The 22,255-nt window shown below is 52.4% G+C and overlaps 1 protein-coding gene across 1 annotated transcript in view; it reads left to right on the forward strand.

The window, feature by feature from the left end:
• Positions 1-22,255, forward strand: part of LOC111153506 (tyrosine-protein kinase transmembrane receptor ROR2-like) — a 41,716-nt gene that overhangs the window by 4,671 nt on the left and 14,790 nt on the right. The window contains exons 6-7 of the mRNA XM_022512566.1: positions 9,931-10,218; positions 11,017-11,047. Of these exons, the coding sequence (XP_022368274.1) occupies positions 9,931-10,218; positions 11,017-11,047 (319 nt within the window). The remainder of the gene's footprint in view (positions 1-9,930; positions 10,219-11,016; positions 11,048-22,255) is intronic.

Raw genomic sequence — 22,255 nt, forward strand, 5'->3', positions numbered from 1 at the left:
GCAGCAGGAGAGAGTGAAGGGGAAGATAGGAGGGAGGTAAGGGGCCGGTGGGAAGGAGGTGGGACTGGCTGAGGAGGCGTGGACACACGCCCGTGTGAGCCCACGTCCAGTGTGAGCTCAGCTGCGGACTGCAGTGCTCCTCGGGGAGCCACATTTGCAGCAGCCCCCCCGGCCCCCGCCCAGGTGCAGAGCGCAGGCCTCTAGGGGGCCCGGCCTGGGTCCACAGGGACAGAGGGACTGGGGTGGGGGGGCGCACCTCCCAGACACAGCTGTGTTTCCAGCAGCGTGGGGGGCAGAGGCGGCTGTGGGGTGGGAGGCCCCGCAGGTTCCCTGGAGGGAAGACGCCCTCGCTGACCGAGGCGCGGAAGCGTGCGTGGGGGAGCGCTCACAGGACTTACTCCCACCGGGCCACCGGCTCCAAACATGGAGAAGTCAGGTTCTGTGCCTTGGGTGGTTTTCTTGGTCCTCCTTTTTGGTATTCGAGCAATTTCTCAAGCCCACAGCTGCATACTTTGTAACGCCGTCTGCTTAGTTGAGATCCGATGGCCTCCGGTCTGTTTTTGTTAACCCTCATGTGATTGTGTGAAAACCGGGGCTGCTTCCTGTCTACGGCTCTGAGGCATTTAGGAGCTTGCCTTCCCTTCTCCAGAGCACAGAAGCACCGTCTGCACGGGTTCCCTGGTGAAGCAGGTGTATGTGTAGGTGCGTGTGTGTGCGTGTGTGTGTGCGCGTCTCTCTGCACACATGTGTGTGCGCGTGCGTGCGTGTCTCTATGTGTCTGTGCCTGCATGTGTGCCTGCGTGTCTGTGTGTGTGTGTCTCGGTATGTATTCTTGCACACGTATGTGTGCATCCATGTGTGTCTGTGTGTGCATGTGTCTGTGTGCTTGAATGTTTGCGTGCGTCTGTGTGTATTTGTGTGCGTGCACGTGTCTGTGTGTGTGCCGGAGCGTGCGTGCGTGCGTGTGTACACACTGTGACGGGACAGCATGCCCAAGTGCCCCCAGTCGTCGGAGGGACGGGGTCTCGGTGTGCGGAGCCCACCCAGGCAGCAGTGGCAGGAGGCATATGCTGTGTGGCAGGTGTGACCGTCAGCATGAACCCCTGTTCCGGGTGACGGGACCTTAGCAACCCCTTGGGGACAGGATCCCCGAGAACGGCCATGGGGAGCCTCAGGGACCCCAGTCGTTCCCTTATGGCCCTGACCTCTGGCTCCTTCGTGTGATGTTATTTCTTCTCGGGTTATGGCTGTTGCACAAAAGGACACTCACTCTGCCCTTCCTCTCTGCTCCCCTGGCTGCCTCCTACGCTCAGTGACAGAAGGAGTCGGCCTGGCCATGCAGACTCGCTAATCCCCGTGCTTTTCTGTGCCATTCCCGGGAGCGTCCTTGCTTGGCCCTTTTGGCTGAAATCGTACAGAAAGTTCAGAACAGCTGGACGGACCGTAGGAGCCACTTCCTTACTCCATTCGGCGTTTGTGAGCGCCCCCCCATCTGTATAGAACCTCCGGCGGGTGAAGACGGCCACTAGGCCAGTCCCTCCGAGAGACAACCGCAGTGCATCCTCCAAGCAGACTCGGATCTGGGCACGAGGTCTGAGTGTAGACGGCGTCTGTGCTCAGATCCCCTGCACCACAGAGAGCGCTTCACGTATGTAGGGTCTGTGGCTGGTCCTGAGATCCCCGAGCAAAAAGCCTGCGTAGGGAATAAACACGACAGACACGGTGACTTACAGCTGAAAAGTTTGCCTGAAATTCCCGCCTGCCAGGGCCCGTCCCCACAGGCCTGCAGCCGGCCCGCGGACTCCAGGGAAAGTGCTGCCCCAGTGCCGGGTGGGTGTTGCCAGGAGCCCATCTTCCGTGCTGCGTAGACATCCTGGTGAGATGGTGGGTGGTGTTCTGTCACTCGCTGTTGCTGGCGTGACACTTACCGAAGCTTACCGTTTGCTCTTGCGTTCCAAGGCTGTATTTTAAGCACATCTGTGACACGTCTTGGGTTTTGTAAAATCAGTGCTTTGGAATGTTTGTGGGCAGTGGATCGCTTCTGAGAGCCCGAGGGCGGTGCTGCTGGGCTGGCGCGGCCGGGCCTCTCCCAGCACACCCGGGTACTCCTGTCCCCAGGGCATCCTAAATCACGGGGCAGACGTCCACCCTTACTCACCGGGCCGTCCCCTGCCATTTGCCGTGCGGCGCCGTGCACTGACTTCAGGTCCCCTGGGCAGAGGGAACAGAAAAATCAGCAGAGCCCTGCGTTGGCACGGCGAAGAGGCCCCTTGCTCTGCTGCCCGAGCCTTGGGTTCCCGACTCCTGCAGGATGCAGGAATTGATGAGCGTGTGTGCTGGGTGCGTTTCTGGAACTTCCGATGTGTGCGTGTGATGGTCTCCTGGAGTTTGCTGCAGGTGTGAGGGCTCCAAGCTGACGGGTGACGTGGAGAGCTCACCCCGTGTTGCAGACACAGGGTCAAGGGCTCTGAGTTCAGTGCCGCTCCCCGGGGTGGGTGGGGGGCACTTATAGATCTGCCTCGCTCCTTCCCGCCACCAGGAGCCCACAGAGCCGGGTGGACCGTCCAGGACGTGGCCAGACTGCACAGCGTTGTCGCACCGGCTCCTCCCTTCCTCCATCCCTACCCCTCTGCTGTAGCTTCCAAGGGCTCTCGTACCCAGGAACCACAGACAGTGTGTCTCGAGCCACAGGAATCTGTCTTCCAGTTCTGGAAGCCAGATGTCCACCACGTGTGGACTTCCTGGGCTCGTGGCCACATCTCTCGCATCTCTGCCCCTGTTGTCATATGGTCTTCTCTGTGTGTCTATGCCCAGACGTCCCTCTTCTGACAGGGACATGAGCCCTTGGACGAGGACCCACCCACGTGACCTCATCTTAATGTGATTACATTTGCCGCAGCCCTATTTCCAAATAAGGGCACATTCTCAGGTCCCGGGGATTAGGCCCCAGCACGTCACTGGGCCACCGTTCACCACGTGACCGGACGGACACCCTCCTCCGAACGTGCAAACGTTTGCACGCACTCATGGGACCTCGGGACCTCACGTTTCCTTTGCTCCTGTTTTCCCACGTTCTCTGGTGCCCGTCGTTCCTATTCTCGCATGTGTCGCTCCTGTCCCTGTGGCTCCTCGGCTCGTCTACCCCACCCGGCTGCCCCCATCTGCCGCTGGTTCTGTGCAGACCACTAGACAGCTCAGCGGGGACGTCTGAGCCGGAGTGACCCACTGCCCCTGCCCCCGGCTGATTTATTGGCCCATAAATGCTTTCCCCAGAAAAGAGTCCTTTATGTGCTCCGGGGGGCTCTCTGGGTCTCCTCCTCACCTGCCCAGCCAGGCAGGTTGTCTGTTTTATCTCCCCCCAGTCAAAGCCCTGCGGCCTGTGACCCCTCGCGCACACGGCTTTCCTGGTCTCCTTCTCAGACCAGTCAGCGTGGCCTGGGAAACAAGGGACTCCTCAGACGCCTAGGTAATCTGACCAAGTCTGCGGACATGTGGCGGTCAGCAGAGACTTTAAAAAAACAAACACACATGGTGATCACTGATCTGCGAGGCAGGCGTGGCGTCCCACGGTGACGGGTTCTCCCGTTGCCTCTGCCTTCGGTGTGTTTTCACGCTTGGACTCGGCGCTGCTGTCCGGAGTTAGGGGTGAGCCGAGAGCTGGCCAGGCAGCAAGGCCACGGAGTCCATTAGCATGGTTGTTAAAAGTCACTGTGCTGTGCAGCAGGAGAAACGCTCTCGGCGATGACACGGGAAGACTTCTGTCCTCCCTCTCCCGCTGTGGGGCCCCAGCTGACCTGTCAGCAGGTCCTTGGTTGTCTGGGTTCGCCCCACTTGGGCTGTCCGGTCGTGTCTGGAGCAGTTTGGGGGCGCACCCAGAGGGAGCCTTGTGAGCCAGAAGAGAGCTCAGCAAAAGTTAGTACAAACCCCATATTTTGCACAAAAGAGAAATGAAGCCGGGAGTTTAAATGGGTACCCGTGAATGAAGCCGAGGGCCGGGGCAGCACTGTACCTCTCCTTGAAAGAACTTTCTTTCTGGCTTTCATTATGGCCCCAGCGAGTTAACGGTGGCTACAGTGGTGGACCAAAGCAACGTGGCCACCCTCCCACTTAAATTGCATGCAAATGCTCCATGAGGATCAGTAGAAGAGGTCACTGCAGAGATGAGCTTACAGAGAGCAAGCGAGAAGGAGGAATGCCCAGGAGCCAAGAAGAGACAGGAGGCAGAGTTGTGACGGCCTTGGGCAGGATCAGCTTGAGGTGGTTCCACTCTGTTTGCAGCCTTGGAGAACGTCCCGTGGTTTTGTTTATCTGAGACAAAGAATTGTCTCTGCAGGTGTCACTGCTCGTGACGTGGGCTACCCAGCCGTGAAAGACGGCGTCCCCAAGGGCTTTGGGTGTATCCACGGGCTCCAGAGGAGAAGGAACACCAGGAAGTCGTGCGCATCTTGACGAAAGCTGGGGGTGGGCAACGGGCTTCTGCAAGTGCCTCAGGTTCTCCAAAGCAGTGATGCTGGAAGACCCCCAACCCGTTCCCCCGGCCCTGAGTGTAAATGCTCATTAGAGAGAATATCCAGGAGGGGGAAAATGCTGGCTGAGATCACATGACTAAATACATCCCTTCGTGTTACGACTTCACTTGGAATCGGAGGTATTACATTTCCTTCAATCAGAAGAAATAGGAATCGCAACGAAATCAAATCTGCCTTCAGGAAAATGAAAGAACTTACACTTCTTACTCCCTCAGCAAGGCCTCCAAATGATCGTTCTGCTACGGAGGCTGTTCTGGAAGGCTCAGCTGCAGCAGGAGTCTCGGGTTTCAGGGTCAAACTGAGGGAATCTGGGAGGTGCAGGGAGCTGAGTGTGGAGGGTGAGCCTTTGGCAACAAGCTAGGAGACCCCGGAGCTACAGCCCTCTCCTGAACCTGGCTCAAAGGGGCAAGCACAGGAGCCACTAGCATGAGGAATCACACTCGGACCCACCCCTCAGGAAACCCAGTTTACGTGATGGGAAATTTCTCGGGGAATCCCAGGCCCTAGAAAACATAAAACATGAAAATTTGGCACTGCTGTTGCAGGAACCCAGTCCCGAAGGGGTTCCCGCAGGAAAACCAGCCCCACAGTGGAAAATTACAAAGCATAGTTGGAGAGGCTTGGGATGAGTGGTGAGCTAGTAAACAAGGGAGCCAAAAGGATTAAAGATAAAGGAAGAAAAGGCCATGGTGGGTTTGAAAACCAAACAGACCTTCTAGAAATAAAAAATTGTAGTCAGAGAACTGAGAAAATTGATGGGCAGGTCAAGGAGCGGAGGGTGCACAGCTGGAGTTTCAGAGAGACAGGGAATTAAAAGCAGTGAAGTGCACTGAGGAGCCACAGACAGGAGGAAGTTCGGCATCTGACTGGAAGATTTCAGAGGAGAGATAAAGGGGCTGTAGAAACAATGAGGGACTGATGGGGAAGTTTACAGAATTGATGGAATTGGGAATGGTACTAAGACCCATTAATGCTACGTGCAAATAAATCCACAGCTAGGGATACATGGGAATGGCAAAGACAGAGGGGAACTATGGAAAAGTAGCCTGCGAGGGGAAAGGTCGGATAACCCACAAAGGAGTAGGGACTAGCCGGACTTGCAGCAGTGAACACGGAAGCCCGGAGATGGCCGTGTAATCTCCAGTCTAGAATTCCATACCCAGCTAAACTGTTAGGCAAGTGGGGAAGTCAGAGGCCACCCTCGGACCAAGACTGAGGGTGTTCACAGCCTCAATCCTTTAGGGGAAGTCAGAGGCCACCCTCGGACCAAGACTGAGGGTGTTCACAGCCTCAATCCTTTACCTAAAGAGCAAATATGAATCAGGATGAGAAAACACCTAAGTAACCTGCTCTTCCCTAAGGGAAACTTTTACAGGCCGATAAATCAGTAAGGGAAAAGTGGAGAATAAGGAAATCCAGTAGAAAATAGGAAAGGGGGATTAAAATGAAATGAAGAATAAGATGCAAAATGAAAACATTAAAAATAAAATTTGCCAGTTAAAAAACCCATAGTTCACACATACAGACACATCAACTAACACGTTAAATTATTATATGTGGTTTAGAAGATTCATCTCTAAAATTTAATCATAAAAATGATTTAAAAAATTAAAAATAGTGTAAGACCAAAGTACCCTGAGGTATCTACCTTAATGTCAGACAAGTTCTGTTTTAGACAGAAGCCTTACACTGTGGTCTAAAGAGGGAAGTTTAGACACCCAGCAACATAGTTTCCAATATATAGACACAACTCGACAAAATTACTAATAGTCATCTGACAAGCACACCATCAGTGAACACAGGTGCCGTTGAGAGTAAGAGATAAACATTAACAATTTGAAAATTTTGACAAGCTTAATCTAATGGGCATATGTAAATCCCTGCCCTGAGCAGTTAGAGAAATACATATTTTTAAAGATTTATATTTATTTATTCATCAGAGAGAGTGAGAGAGCACTAGCTCTGAGAGGCAGAGAGAGAGGGAGAAGCAGGCTCCCCCCTGAGCAGGGAGCCCAAAGTGGGGCTCGATCCCACAACCCGGAGATCATGACCTGTGCCAAAGGCAGATGCTTAACCGACTGAGCCACCCAGGCAGCCCTAGAAAACACATTCTTACCAATAAAATGTCACTGGCCCCGTGACATCACTTCTGCATGCAGGTAGATCCTTTCCAGATATTTTTGTATGTGTGTGAGATGACACATGTATACAGGGGGTCATGGAACACAAGCAAAAATGTGGGTACAGCTGACTGCCCCTCAGTTGGGGAAAAGGTAAAGAAATCATGGTTGGTTTGTACTGTGAAACGTGCAGTCATTAAAGTAAATGAACATCAACAAAGATAAATCCCAAGCTGACTTCCAGTGGAAAAAAAAAAAACTAGCAAGATCTTTCAGGGAAAATTTCTAAAAATATAGAACGATAGAAATGTGCATCAGAACGGTGCATACCTGTTCTCAGGAGAGGGAGGAAGAGATGGGAAAGTGTGGATCTTCGTTGAATCCTAGAATGTTTAATTTTTTTAAATAAAGTATTCTAAGTCAAATATGGTAAATGTTAGCATAAAATATCGATGTTGTGTGCACTTGTGTCTATTATATTTCTATTTGCATTTGTTGTGTGTTTTACCATTTCAGTATTTAAAATTAAGTTGGGAAGAACTAACACTGAGCAAAATAATTAGGTAAAAAGATACTCGAACAGTATGAACTTTTAAAGCAAATTGCCAATGGTCACACTGTTGGCTATTTGAAGAAGATATCTGCATAGAAAATCCAAGACAGTCAGCTCAGAAGCTATTATAACTAATAAGATAGTTCAGTAAAGTGGCAAGATAAAAGAAAATTATACATGGTGGACAGAATATTGCTCTTCTGAAGATGTCACAGGATCCTGGGAACATGTCACCTTTCGTGGTGCAGGGACTTTGCAGATGGGAGTAAGTTAATGATTTTGAGATGGGAAATGATCCTGGATGATCCAACTGGGCCCAGTGTCATCACAGAGGTCCTTACAAGAGGAAGGCAGAAGAGTCTGAGTCACCAGCTGGAGACCTGGTGATGGAGACAGAGGTGAGTCTTGTCACCGGTCTTTGGAGGAACTGTCATTAGTGTGGAGATGAGAATTATAATTCATCTTAGGCCAAGAAGAGATCATTGTTATTTTAATGCATCATTTGCTATTTTCATTACAATTTGATGACGATTTTATAAGCCCTACTCTGCGTTTGTGTGGTGCAAACCTTGATGAAGCATTTGAATATTAAACAACTTGAAAGTGCTTCCTGTGAAACCCTCTGATTCAGTTGAGCTCTGGCCAGAACACAGTGAAGGGGTGAGTGTCCCCTCATCTGTGACGGGGATTATATCAAGGAACCACTTCAAACGGTCAAGTCAGACTGGGTTTGTGTTCAGGGTCTCAGGGTCTAGGTTGGGAGCTGCAGGAACTAGGTCTCCCCAAGTCCAGTGAGCAATTGAGTTCATGAAGAGCATACAAGCAGCATGTCACCCTACTTGCTTCCAGGGGGATGTCATCAACGTGTCCCTCACATGACAGCTTTGTGTCCTCCACGAGAGTTCTCGTCCACAAGTGAATCCAGTGCACTGAGTAAAGGTTGGCCAGGAGAGAATCAGGGTTGACTCTAATGATGTGGGTAATAATGACTAGTGCTAATTAGGGACATTCTCAGACAGCTATCCGTCCACTCTCTCTTGTCAAGAAGAACCATCCTTCCCTCATAAAATCCACAACTTCCCATCCCCTCTGCCACTTCCCGTCACCCAACATCTGGGCCCATCACCCAGCCTGTGAAACATACCTCAAGGGTCCACTGGAAACGCTGTAGTTTCCCATGCAGTGAAGGCTAACAGATTCCTAACAGATATGTGCCATCTTTCCACTTCATTTCTTTAAAAAAGGGTAGGAACCTACCATAAATCAAGCCAGAAGATTCAGAGCGTGAGTATATTTGAGGGTCATTTCCAGACTGCTCTCTTATCTTAGTTTTGTCAGAGGTGAGTTCATCTCCTCATGGCTGATTGTCTTATCTAATCGTAGGGTTTGTGTGTGCTATGGAAGTTTAGCTTGCGTGTTTATCTTGACAGCATGATCTCCCAGATCCTGACATACATGTGTGCACATGTACACACACACACAAACCACACCACAAATACACATTCCACATCACACCCACATATCACACACCACACATGTACATGCACACTCCCTATACCACACACACACCACACAAACACATACACGCAACACACACACAACACCACATCACACCCATACACCACACACCACATATGTACAGCACACACAGACACACACAAACACACCCCTCTCCTCTGCCATCTGTTTCACTTCCTCTTGTCCTCCGTGGCCTATGTCACCTGCGGAGAGTCCCCAGCCCTGGTTGGATTGAGCCCACATTCCAGCCCCGCTGGTTCTGTGTTCCGGGTCCTTGCCGGCCCTGCTCTCCCCTGCCCCGCGGGGAGCCCCGCACAGCTTCTTCCCGCTCCTGCCCCACGTACAGCCTTCAGCAGCACTCAGCCTTGACGTCCCTGTTCTGTGCAGGCCAAGGATTAGCTCATTTTTGAGGATGTGTCCGGTGACAAATTGTTCCTTCTTGAGGCTTGACTTGGTGGTGCGACTGAGGGAGGACGGCTCTTCTGAGCGCAAATTGCATCACGAGTCCCTGAGATCAGATGAGGCCGGTGCTGGCAGAGAGCTGCCCAGTTGATCCTGTCTTCGGGGCTCCACTTTCCAAGTTCCTGCCGTCCAGAGTGTACCTGTAGCCCCCAAATCAGGCCTCACGGTGCCCTTGCGTGGTCACTCGCAGACCTGCCCGGAGCCATGAGTGCGTCTGATGCACACATCACTCACGGAGGCCCAACCAGGTGACTCCCGCAGTGGCTCCCGCTCAGACTGTAAACAGGTGTCCTTTCTGTGGTCTCTAAATAGTCTCAGGCTTTTGGCATTTTTTGGCTTTTTGTTGGTGATTTCGCTGTTTAAACCCCCTGCAGTGATGGTGCGAAGTGTTGTCTCGTGTTCTAAGCACCAGAATGCTGTGATGTGTCTTACGGAGAAGACACAGATCAGATAAGCGTCCTTTAGGCCTCAGTGTTGGCGGTGACCTTGTGTCAGCGAGTCAACAATACTTGTTAACGAGGGGTCTTCAGACAGAAACACGGGTAAAATGAGGTTGTGCCATGACTGACAAAAATCCTGTCCTCATTTCCCCGGGAGCAGCGGTTGGCTCATTCAGTGTTCTCAGAACATTCTAGAACATGAGTACCGCCAGGGACGGAGATGGAGTGCGTTTAGGCGAGAGGTCGCAGGAGCAGTGGCGTCCTCCCGGCCTCACCCAGCCTTGCCCTGTGACTGCTCTCCTCCGCAGGCTACTTTCTGAACTTCCTGGAGCCGGTGAACAACATCACCATAGTCCAAGGCCAGACGGCCATTCTGCACTGCAAGGTGGCCGGGAACCCCGCCCCCACGGTGCGGTGGCTGAAGAACGACGCGCCCGTGGTGCAGGAGCCCCGGCGGGTCATCGTCCGCAAGACGGAGTACGGATCCCGGCTGCGGATCCAAGACCTGGACACGACGGACACGGGCTACTACCAGTGCGTGGCCACCAACGGCGTGAAGACCATCACCGCCACAGGCGTGCTGTTCGTGAGGCTCGGTGAGTTGGGGCTGCGGCCGGCAGCTCGCAGGGAGCCCTGCTCCCGGCCCCGCCCCAGGACACAAACGTGCCTTTGGACACTGAGCATGCCCAGGGCGGCAGAAAGGAAATCAGACCGTTCCCCGAGGCCTCTCCCTGTGCACGAGGTCCAGGCTTGACCTGGTCCCCATTTACTAGTCATAACAGAAAGTAGGCACCGACGCAGGGGGCTGGAAACCCGGCGAGCAGAAAATCACCCCAGATGCAAAGGGGAGCTTCAAGGTGGAGGGGGACCCATGGCCAGGCTGGCCACACTCAGGGGGACAGGCGGCTGCTGTCCACAGAAGACGGGGCCTGGCCGAGAGGAAGGGCCAGCAGCAGAGCGCGGTGACGGTCCCCCACGTGCGCGCTCATCACAGGGGGCAATGGGGCAGGATGCGTCCTCGCTGACCCCCGTGGGGGGGGTGGTCCCCGCACTGCCCCAGCCCCTGCACACGGGCTCCACACAGCTCGGGCCCCGGCTAGGAAACAGACCTTGTGAGTCAAGGTTAGATGAGGAGAGAGTGAGAAAAGACAGCAAAAACTCCAAAAATATCTCCAAATGTTTCTGCATAAACAGAGAGCAGGCCCTGTCCACATTCCATGGTTTCCTGCATCCCGGGCGTGTTGTCTTGGGCCGCAGTGGAGCCCAGGCCCCAGGTCAGCTCACCACAAATGGGCCCACTGGGCTGTGGCTGCTTCACCGTTGGCGGGGCTGGAAGAAGGTTTGATTCCAAATCATGAAGGATTAATAACCTGCCTTTTTTTTTTCCTTTTTAGGTCCAACACACAGCCCAAATCATCACTTTCAGTAAGTATCCATTTCCCTCAAACCATTTTCTCATTCCCGGAGGGCTTCCGTTATGTAAGGACCCGGGATGGAAATGCCACAACGACCTGTCTTGGCCGAGTTGGCTGGACGTTGGCTGGACTTCACACAAGCATGTGGCTCGGGGCTGGGACCCTGTTGGAGTTTCCACGGCCTCACATCAGGGAGAAACATCGTGAGGCCAGTGGCTGCGGGATCGGGACCTCATGAGGCAGCTGGAAGGGGTATGGGCGTATGGGCCAGATGGCTGGGGACACCCGGGTCCTGGAGACAGGGAGGTGCTTCTCACGGAAATCCTAGCCCCGCTCACAACCGCACCACCAGCCGCGGGTCGATGGCAGGTGTGGCCACGCGCCTCAGGGTGTCCCCCGGCACAGGCGGGTGTCAGTCCCCCGTCAGAGGTGAGGACATTGAGCGTCAGAGCTCTGGCTCGTGTGTCTTCACCGAACCGTGGCTGGGTGCTGGGAACCCAGGCGTCTTTTCCCCGGTGTCTCATCTCTCCATGTACCCGTCCATTTGGGGACATTTTCTTCCAGAGCCTCCACGTTCTGTCACCCTGGACACGAGAACCACTCTCTTTGGGGTTGTGTTCGAGGTTAGCAGGGGCTCCTGGGCTCCCCCTTTCTTGTCCCGACAGATCAGAGAGCTATTGCTTCACCCCCAAATGTTGCAAACAGTGGCACGGATGCTACGTGTGGGCTAACGTGGGCTACTCTGTGGCCCCCCGGATTCTCAGCAACACTGGCCCCTGGGGTGGGTGCAGGGACAGGGGCCCCTGGTAGCGTACGCCGGGTGCCATCTGCAGAAGGTAGATTTTGGAGACCATCCTGTGCTGAGCGGTCGCGTCAACAGTCAGCTGTGCGGAGAGCGAGGCAAGGAGAAGTGACGTTAGAGCCACAGCTGGGCAGCTTTGGAGAAGGTGCCCGTGACTTCTGAAGTGGCCCTGCCTTACTTTTCCATACTTGGACATCTTATGTTTATAAATATTACATAACACAGACATACAAGGACAATGTGGTTTATTAGATAGGCAAATATCAATTCTATTTGCATATTTAAATTTCATATAAAAACTCAGCAATATTTTTGTATTTATTTTCTTCTGGTTTTTAATGAAGGATTAAAGCAGCACGTTGCCGTCCATCCTGCGGGCCGTTCCGGGAACGTGAACGTCTCCCCATCCCGTCCCCCCAGCCTGGGCCCCAGGATCGCCTCCACAGTCTCGTGGGGGTGCTGGTGGGGACCTCTCTCAGGATTTACCCCTACCTGGAGGGATACCCCATCCCACTGCCGTTGACTTTCTTACCTAAAAGCCATACTGGGCTGATGAGCGGGCTGACGGCCTATTTTAAATTTCCCTGACTTTCTCCCCATCTCTGTCCCTGGCAGAGAGTGTGATGTTCCCACAGTGACAAGAACCTCCCATCCTACATCCGTTGTGGTCGCTCTGTGTGTGTCCCGAGACGGGTGTTCGTTTCTCTAGGGGACGTTCTGAACGTGCTCCTTTTTTTTTTTTTTTAAGACTTTTTTAAAAATTTGACAGATCACAAGTAGGCAGAGAGGCAGAGAGAGAGGGGGAAGCAGGCTCCCCGCTGAGCAGAGAGCCTGACTTGGGACTCGATCCCAGGACCCTGAGATCATGACCTGAGCCGAAGACAGAGGCTTTAACCCACTGAGCCACCCAAGCGCCCCAAGATGCTCCTTGTTACAAGCGATCCCACCGCGGAGGCATGCACGCGTTGCTCTGTGCCATACGAAGACCGGATTGTCGTAAACTTGCAAGCTGACCACCGAGTCTGTTCGTGTTTGCTGCTCTGAAGGAGGAAAACCCGCAGCGGCCACGTCGGCTGGCTGGCTTGTTCGCGACAGACGTTCCTTGACACTCGTGGTTCCTCTTGGTCAACTGTCTCTTCGCAGTCTTTCCCCACCGCCCTAACGTTGTGCGGTGCTGAGTTTTAGTAATTATTTATCTCTGTCTTGATTATACAGAAATTAAAATATTTCAGTCGCTTAGCAGTAGTCACCAATAATTTTATGGTGTTCGTGCTGTGTCTTGTTAAAGAACACCCTCATTTCCTTGATGAATTCTGGTGGTATTTCGATCGGAATGATAATGAATTTTAACGTAAAGTTGGTGAAAATTAACATCTAAATTGAATTGTCCTGTCAAAGACCACTTTCTTCAAACTTTAAGGTTCTCTTTTTTCCTCCAGTATATATTTTTAAAATTTATTTATTTGAGAGAGAGAGAGAGACAGTATGGCTGTGAGCAAGAAAGAGGGGAGAGGGGGAAGCAGGTTCCCCGCCGAGCAGGGAGCCCGATGGCGGGACTCGATCCCAGGACCCTGAGATCATGACCTGAGCCCAAGGCAGACACTTCACCGACTGAGCCACCCAGGCGCCCCTCGTAACATTGTATTATGAAAAATCACAAGCGTATGGAAAAGTAGAAAGAATGACAGTGATATCCAATCCGCACGCCCCCAGCCAGACCCTGCCACTTCGGTTCCCGCTGCTGGCCTTACGGCCTCTCTCTCCACCCATCCGTCCGTCTGTTTTATGTTTTCCACAACTAGTTACAAGGATTTGTGCCCCTGAACTTCAGTGCTGCGGCGTGGACAAGAGTTCGGTGTCTGTGCGCTAGCCTTGCTGCTGCTTTGGAGCTAAAACACCACACAGCGAAGCGCACAGATCTGACGTATCGCCTTAATAAGGTCCAGCAAGTGCAAACCCCTGCCCAGGCACAGAACATTCCTGTCCTTCTAGAAAGTTCCATCCTGCAGCTTCTCAGGCAGCTCCCTCCTCCTCGGGCAGCCACGGTTCTCATTTCTTTTCTGCCATGGACTCGTTTTATGTATTTTAGAACTTTCTGGAAATGAAATTCTACAGCACGTAGCCACGCAAGATTGGCTTCTCTCACTTCATGTGAAGTGTTTGAGGCGCACGTGTGTTGCGCCTGTGTTAGCAGCTCACTGCCTTGTCGCTGGAGGTTGTCCCACGGTATGTCTACACCCGTTGGTCCGTCCACTCTCCTGTTGATGATGGATGCCCAGGTAATTCGCCCCTTTGACTCTTAGGAATAAGGTGCTGTGGATGTTCTCAAACACGTTTTGGCGGGCATATGTTTTCATTTCTGTTCAGTAAATACTAGGAGTGGTGTCGTTGGCTCACAGGGTGTGTGTGCCGAGTTTTGTCAGAAACACCAGAAAATACCAGACTTTTTAAAGGTGCTCGCGTCACCTTCAAACTGCCAGCAGCAGCGCAGAGAGTTCTGGTCGCCGCACGGTTCACTAGCGTTTGGTCTGGTTGGTGTTTTTATTAAGTTGCGCCATTCTGGTGTGTGTGTGTAGTAGTCCCGCCGATCTTTATGTCCATCTAATTGCTTGAAAAAGTCGTTTTTCTTAAGCATTTTAATTTTTCAAACAAATGCATTTAATACTACAACATGTCCTCTGAATAATGCTTTGGCTGCATTTCCCCCCTTCCCTCCAGGCACATCGGCTTTTCTTGGGATTTTCTGATACTTGCCACATTGTCGTCACTGATTTGGGGACGTATGTTACTTTGGCGATTGGCTGCGATTTTCTCCGGGGCCAGTTAGATGTGGTCAGTTCTTGTGAGTCTTTCCTGTCGTTTCAAGAGATAAGCATGTTCCGCTGGTGGTCACACGTAGGTTGCTTCGTATACGCGATCACGCGTGTTAAGTGTGTTATTGGAGGTGTCTGTCGTTTTGTCCACATAGGTTATAGATCTCTGAAATATGTGAAACTCATCCGTACCTATTCTGGGTTTGTCAGCTTCTATCCATTTTCTTCCTTCCTTTCTTCCTTCCTTTATTTTCCTAAACGCCTACAGGTTTGAGGCTGTACAGCTTTTATTTTGTTTTTAGTCCCTTTTGGTGCTTTTTGCTTTGAATTCATTCGCCTGACAATAATACGGCTGTTCCTACCTCCTTTTTATTTTATTTATTTATTTAGTTAGTTAGTTAAAGATTTTACTTATTATTTATTTGGTAGAGAGAGAAGGCACGAGAAGGGGGAGGGGCAGAGACAGAGGGCGTTGAGCATATTTTGTTTGTTTAGTGACCGCTGAATTGCCGCCGGTGAGTCTGTCCTCTTTATCTGCAGATTCCCTGGCTGCACAGTTTCTTACTCGCTAAAATCTCGTCCTAACTCCGAAGCCAGTACTCAGGCGGTTTCGTTGTCACTCACGGACGTGGGCAGGGCAGTGAAACGTGTGTTGCCTGTGCGCACGTCCCACCCGAGGTCTGCGGTCTTACTTCAGCAGCCCTTCGGTAAACACGGTGTTAGTCTGTTCTCATTTGCGGCTGCTTGTGGGTGATTCGCTGTGCAGGGCGGCCCTGAGCTCTGCGCTGAGGTGCTCTCGAGAGTTCCCAAGCACCAGAAGGCTGTGACAGGCCCCACGGAAAAACACGTGTGTTAGATAAGCTTCCTTCAGGCGGGAGTTACGGTGCTGTTGGCCCTCAGCTCGACGTTAATGAATCATCAACACACGTTACAGAAGATGTCTTCAAACAGAAACACACATGGAACAAGGTCCCGTATTGACTGGATAATGAAAATGTCATGACAACGGACGCGCAGAAAATCACCTCTGCCTTCTCCCCTGGGAGCCGTGCTCCGTATTTGCTTATTCAGCATTTGTGACACCCTCATAGGAAATAATTACTGCAAATAACCAGAATAGACTGTATTTTACCCATTTTTCATTGGGTGATTTGTCTTTTTCTTGCTGGTTTGCGAGAGTTTTAACCTGTATTCTAGATAGAACTTTTCTGTAGCTCTTACTCCACCCGGACTGACTTCTGTGCTGGTACAAGCTGGGGCTCTCCTGCCGTGTTTTCTCTATCAATGGCCTAGTCGTTGGCACTGTCTAATGAGTGGCGCCATCGGTAATCATTAAGTGTGACGTCACCTCTGTCACACGTGAGATTCCTGCACATGTGCGTCTGCTCTGAGCTCTCCGATGTGTTCCTGCAGCATCTCTCTCTGGAATGTCATCACTGTTCCAACAGCATAGCTTTGCACAATGTCTTGGTACATGTAGAGAGATTCTCTTACTCTGCTGCTATGGACTGAATTATGTCTCCCCCCACCCCCACCCCCCACTTCACACATTGAAGCCTTAACCCCCAGGGCCATGTGACAGTATTAGAGGTACGGTCTTTAAGGACGAAATTACAGTTAAATGGGGTCATAAGGGTGGGACCCTGATCCTGTAGGACTCATGTCCTTACAAGAAGAGGAAGACCCATGAGAGCTTTCTGTCCACGGTGTGAGGGACACAGCAAGAAGGGGGCCGTCTGTGCCGGAGCTGAACAGGCCGGCACTTTGAGGCTGAACCTCTCGCCTCCAGAACTGCACAAAGTCAGGTCGAACCGTCAGGGCTGTTTGTTACCGCAGGCTGAGCTGACGCATACACCCCCCTTATTACTCACCATTGCTTTCACATGTCCTGGCCGTCATGTTTTACTGCATCTGGATTTCTGTCGGTTTGTGTTTTTCTTGGAGCTGCAGAGTAGAAGTCCGACTTTTGCCATCACTTTTCTCACATACAACGGTGACTCTGGTTTTTCTCCTTTGAGAATATCAGTGTTCTGTTACGAAGCAGCGCTCCCAGCGTGGTGCGGCTTCGCGGCTCCGGCCTGAAACGCACTCAACGAGGGTGAGTTCTGCTCCGTCGAACTCCCGAACCCGTCTGCTGCCGCTTCGTGCTGGTGGACGACCTTCCGTAATCGGGTGGCCTTGTGATCCGACGCGCCCGAGCTGGATGCTGATTGTGTCTCCATAGACGAACCTCCCCTCCTTGTGGCATCTCTGGAAATTAACCAAAACCAAGACAGAAAGGGGGGAAATCACTGGCTAAAAACAGATTCGTCCACACGTTCTCCATTTTTGTCCCTGGAGTGTCCCCAGCTCATCGCACCTGTGACTCCTCTCGGGCTATCTCCTTGGGCTTCTCCTTGTTGTACCAGCCTTGGGCCTGTGCCTGCAAGGGGGGAGCCGGCCCTGGAGCACCAGCAGAGCCTCGGCCGACCCCCGAGTGCTGCGGGTCAGTGCTGTGAGCGGGAACCTCTGTGGCGGCTGCCCTCACACGGCCACACCTGCGCCCACGGGCAGAGCGTTGGACGCCAGTACGTGGGCGTCGAGCGAGGTGAAGGGATTTACTGCTGTTAAAACACGGTTTTTCCTTTCATGCTTTTGAAGGGAGGGTGAGGAGGGTGTGTACGTGGGGAACCGAGGCTTTAAGAGCAGCCGTGCCTCCGCAGACGTGGTTCAAAGACGGCGCTACCGCAGCTTACTCAGGCGGCAGCTTGGATCACGTGAGGGGATTAACGGGAGGCTGCGCGTCCCGTGTTTCGTGTATGGGCTCCGTTTTCATCTGCCCTTTAAAACGGGGCTCGACTTCACGATGACAGACCCGTGCGTCCACAGTGGCGTAGCCTGGTGGCTTGGGCCGCGGCGGGGCGGGGCAGGTGGGGTGGCCCCCGAAACCCGCCCTGGTACCTGCATGGCTGTGTTGGGTCAGTGCCACGGTCCCAACGTGAGCACCCCCAGGTGCTTCAACAGATGCTGCTTACAGGGACGCGCGTTGCTCTTTTGGGCGGTTGTGAATTAGGTTCATGATGGGCTTCCGGGAAATCGACAAACGGGGCCGCGTCCCGAGCCCTTTTCTTACTTCACAAGGTGCGTGTGACTCCAAGGCTTTGGCCACTCACCACCCGTGCGCTCACAGCCCTGGAAGCCCCGTTTCCCGGTCTGACTATCTCCCCGTCTCCAGGCCCCGGACTCCGCGGCATCGGGGCACCCCTGGGCGGATGACTCAGAGGTGCCCCACAGCCAGCGTGTCTAAACAGAGCGCGGCGATCTGCTCCCTCCAGCTCCTTCCACTGCCGTTTTTGGGGAACTGTCATAACGAGCTCAAGCTTTATCCTAATTATAGGAAAGTAGAAAAAACACACTGAAACTTCCAACAGGCAGTGATTGAAAATGACTTCAGGAGAAACCCGGCCGCCTCACCGTGGGGAGAGAACCGTCCCGGGCAAAGGCTGACACTGAGCATTTGCTGTCTAACCACGAAGGCCTGCCCTGGTCGAGCCGAGCTGCAGAGAGGGAGGCGCCAGCCCGGTGTCCTCCCTCCCTGGCTTCTCGTTGTGGTAGGTTCTATTTCTTGGAAAACGTAACTCCTTAAATCCTGTAGTGCCGAACTTGAATAAAAGGAGAAACTCAGTTCGTTTTAAGATTACGTGATGCAGGCAGGAGGTGGCAGAGATCCTCGTGGGGAGTGTGGGGGACACCCACAGCCTCCCGTTCACCGCACAGCGGCACGTGGACGTGTCTGCGCGTTAGCAGGGGTGACGGTGTCCACACAGGACGTGTGGTGACACATCCGATGCCTCCACTTGGTCCTTTTGTTTTTGCCTGAGTCCACGCACGAGCTGTCATGCCCTAGTATTTAGGGATGGGAGCTTTTTACACACCGACCGCCCAAGTCACCCAAGGAAATACCCACCTTCCAAGGTTTGCCCGGGAGGGACGAGCCCGCTGCGCTCCGCAGAGGAGAACCACGCTTCCCTCCGGTGAACTGTGAACCCAAACCACCCTTTCTCTGCCTCCGGCCGCCGCGTGCGATCCTGGCCCCGGAGACGGTTTCTGAGAGGTTCTGCTGACGTGGGCTTTGGGTCATGAATGCTGGTGTCGGGTCTGCTCCCGCGGACCCTGTCGACACTTTTTGTCACGTCCAACACGACATCCGCATAACCAGATGCTGCGAGTATTTTATCTTGAATTAGAAATATGAAGCGTGTGTCCCATGGTTGAAGAAAGTGTTCACTCACTCAACAGACGTGTGTTGAGGGTCAGCTGTGGGCCAGGCGCCGCTCGGAGTGTGGTGAGTACCACAATGCGTGGGACAGAAACGCATGGGTGCTACGTCCTCGCAGAGCCTCTCGCGTCCGGCTTCTTCACGCGGTGTAATACCTGAAAGATTCTTCCCGGACTTTCCCCGCTCGCTTACGGACCGCTGTTTCAGGAAGGCGCGACAGTGTGTGTCTTCGTGTGCTGACGGGCACTTGGGTTTCCAGTTTGGGGCGGTTACAGACACGGCCGCTGGGAATGTTTGTGTTCGAGGATTTCTGTGAGCGTGTTTTCATGGCTCTGGACCGCGTCCCGGCCGCGGGGTTACCGGGTCCGGTGGTCGGTGCGTGCACACGCCGGGGAAAGTGCCCAACTCCTCCCCGGAGCGGTCTCTCCGTTTTTTGCTGCCGCCCGTGGTGTGAGAGTCCGGCCGCCCCACGTCCACGCCAACGTGCGGGGTCGTCCGACGTTAGCCTTCTGGCACTTGTGTTGTGATGATTTGTGGCGGTTTGATTATAGTTTCTCCTCACTGAGACTGGGAACGTCTTTCCAGGCTGCACTTTGGTGAAGTGTCTCAGGCCTTCGCCCAGTTTTCCTGCGGTGTGTGTCTTCCTGCGGGGTCATAGGACTTCTTAGATATTCCGTACACAGTTCCTTTGCCAAAGAAAAAGTGACTGTGGTTTGCCTTTTTAGTTTCGTGACGCTGTCTTTCGGTGAGCAGCAGAATTTAAATTTATTTAAATTTAAATTTATTTATTTATTTGAGAAAGAAGGAGAGAGCAGAAGCAGGAGGGGCAGAGGGAGGGGGGAAGTCGACTCCCCGACGGGCACGGAGCCAGACATGGGGCTCGATCCCAGGACCCTGAGATCGGACCCGCACTGAAACCAGGAGCTGGCTACCTAAATTTTCCGCCACCCAGACACCCCAGGAAAATTTAATTTTAGTGAGTTAGTTTATCTTTTGTTTTCTCTTATGCATTGTGTTTGAGAAATCTTTGCCTTTGCTTATCTCAGTAGAATAAGGATATTCTCCGGTGTTTTCTTCCATAAGTGCCATAATTTTAGCTTTAATGGTTAGGTCTGTGGTCTCTCTCAAAATCAGGTTTTGTGTACGGTGGGAGACATGGGTTTGAGTTTATTTTTTCCATACGAATATCCAGTTCTGGGGCGCCTGGGGGGCTCAGTCAGTTAAGCCTCTGCCTTCGGCTTGGGTCATGGTCTCAGGGTCCTGGGATCGAGCCCCGCATCGGGCTTTCTGCTCATTGGGGGGTCTGCTTCTCCATCTGTGCGCACTCTCTCTCTCAAGTGAATAAATAAAAATCTTAAAACAAACAAAAGAAAAAGCTTCCGAATATCCAGTCCTTCCAGCACCGTTTTTGAAACTATCGCCGGGTCCTCCTCAGACGCCTCGTGTCTGTACTGAAAATCACTTGACCATTGGTTAGGGTCTATTTTAAGATTCTCCGTCATGTCCTCGTATCCCAGCCGCACGTTGTCCCCGACGTCGGAACGTGGTAAGTCTCGGAATCGGGCGGCTCCAGTGCACCCTCAGTCCTCCTCGTTCACGACTGTCCGGGCTGCTCTGGTTTACGTGTAAATTCCAGCGTTTGTCAGTTTCTACCAAAGCACGCACTGGGACGTTTTTAACTTTCCGTTTTGAAATAACTCCAAAAGTACAGAAAAGTGACTAGAAGAGCAATTAGGAGTAATCTCTCCTCTCTCTAGGCGGGCTTGCCAGCTGTGGTCGTGTCCTATTTGATTTCTCATTTTCCCATACATATTTGTAATTTTCCCCTTTCCTGAGCCACCCGAGAACTGGCTGTGTTCCCTGTGCCCCTTTTCCCTTTATACTTCCGTGTTAGTCCCCAAGGTCAACCTGTTTCCTCCCCAAACCACAGCTTCAGACTCGGGGTGTCACGTGACACGTGTCATTCACTTTCCAGTCTCTCCGCTTGTCCCAGGAGCGCTGTGTGGACCCTCTCCGGGGACGGGATCCTCTCCACGTCGCTTTAGTGTCTTTAATCCGGAACAGGTCCTCAGCCTCTCGTGGCTCTGGAACATCGGTCGCCGTGGGCAGCTGTGGTGCGGGCGGCTCTGGAGTTGAGTTTGGCTGATGGTTACAGTGGTCGCGATGAGGGGCTGCCTGTGAGTTTTACACTTGAAGGTGTCATAGCGACGTGTCCTTCTCAGGGTTGGACGTCTGGAGGCGCATGTCAGTCTGCCCCTTACCGGTGCTGTGGATTTTGCTCACTTCGTCATTTTCTCATTATGTAGTTTTTTTGTTTTTTGGCTTGTTTTTTTTTTTCCATGATTTAAAGTAATTTCTGCGGAAGCCGTGCTAGGATTTGACAGGTGACGCTGTGCTTGGGAGAATCGACTCCTTAAAACCGTTGAATGGTCCATCCTAGGAATATGGTACGTATTTCTATTGATGTAGCTTCTCTTTTCTTTCTCTCTACAGTGTTTGGAAGTTTTAAGTGGAGAGGTCTTGTACATTTTTACTAGGTTTTGTCCAAAGTATTTCAGCCATTTTTAATTGAGAAGCTCAGGGGTATTAAGTACCTTCTCCTTGCCGTGCAGTCATCACCACATACCGTCCAGAGCTTTGCACCCTTCCAGCCTGAAACCCAGTGTCTGTTAGACTGTGGCTCCCCATTTCCCCTTCACCCCGACCCTTAGCAACCATGATTCTACTTTGTCTCTATGAATTTGCTGCTCTTGTGTACTTCTAACGTTACTGTAAATGACTTTCTTTTAAAGATCTATTTACTTATTTGAGAGAGAGTGCAAAGAGTGGGGAGAAGCAGTGGGAGAGGGAGGGCATCTCAAGCAGACTCCCAGACGCTTGGAGCCCTGCGTGGGGCTTGATCCCGTGACATCGCAGCGAGCCGAAACAGGAGTCGGATGTTCAACCACCAGCATCACCGGAGCATCCCTGGAAATGATATTTTTTAAACATTCCGTTTGCTAACTGTTACATGTAGAAATACAGTTGATTGTATTGACCTTCTCCTGGGGCCGTACTAGATCTGTAGTAGTTTTAGCAGGTTAAAAATATATTCCTTGGGATTTTCTATGTAAATTTCGGCATCAGGTCTTACCTCTTCCTTCCCGGTGTGTGCCGTCCGTCTGCCGGGCCGCTGATGGGTTGATCACGCCGTCTCCTGATGGTACTGACTGAGCCCCAAGGTCACCTAGAATGTAAGAGCAGACAGGGTCATCTTCCCAAATGTCTACGGGGAAATGTCCCTTATTTCACCGTTAAGTAACGTGTTCACTGTAGGCGCCTGATAGATGCCCTTTTTAGTAGAGT

Source organism: Enhydra lutris, unplaced genomic scaffold, assembly GCF_002288905.1.
Source record: "Enhydra lutris kenyoni isolate GAN:26980312 unplaced genomic scaffold, ASM228890v2 scaffoldscaffold33, whole genome shotgun sequence".
Lineage (NCBI taxonomy): Eukaryota > Metazoa > Chordata > Mammalia > Carnivora > Mustelidae > Enhydra > Enhydra lutris.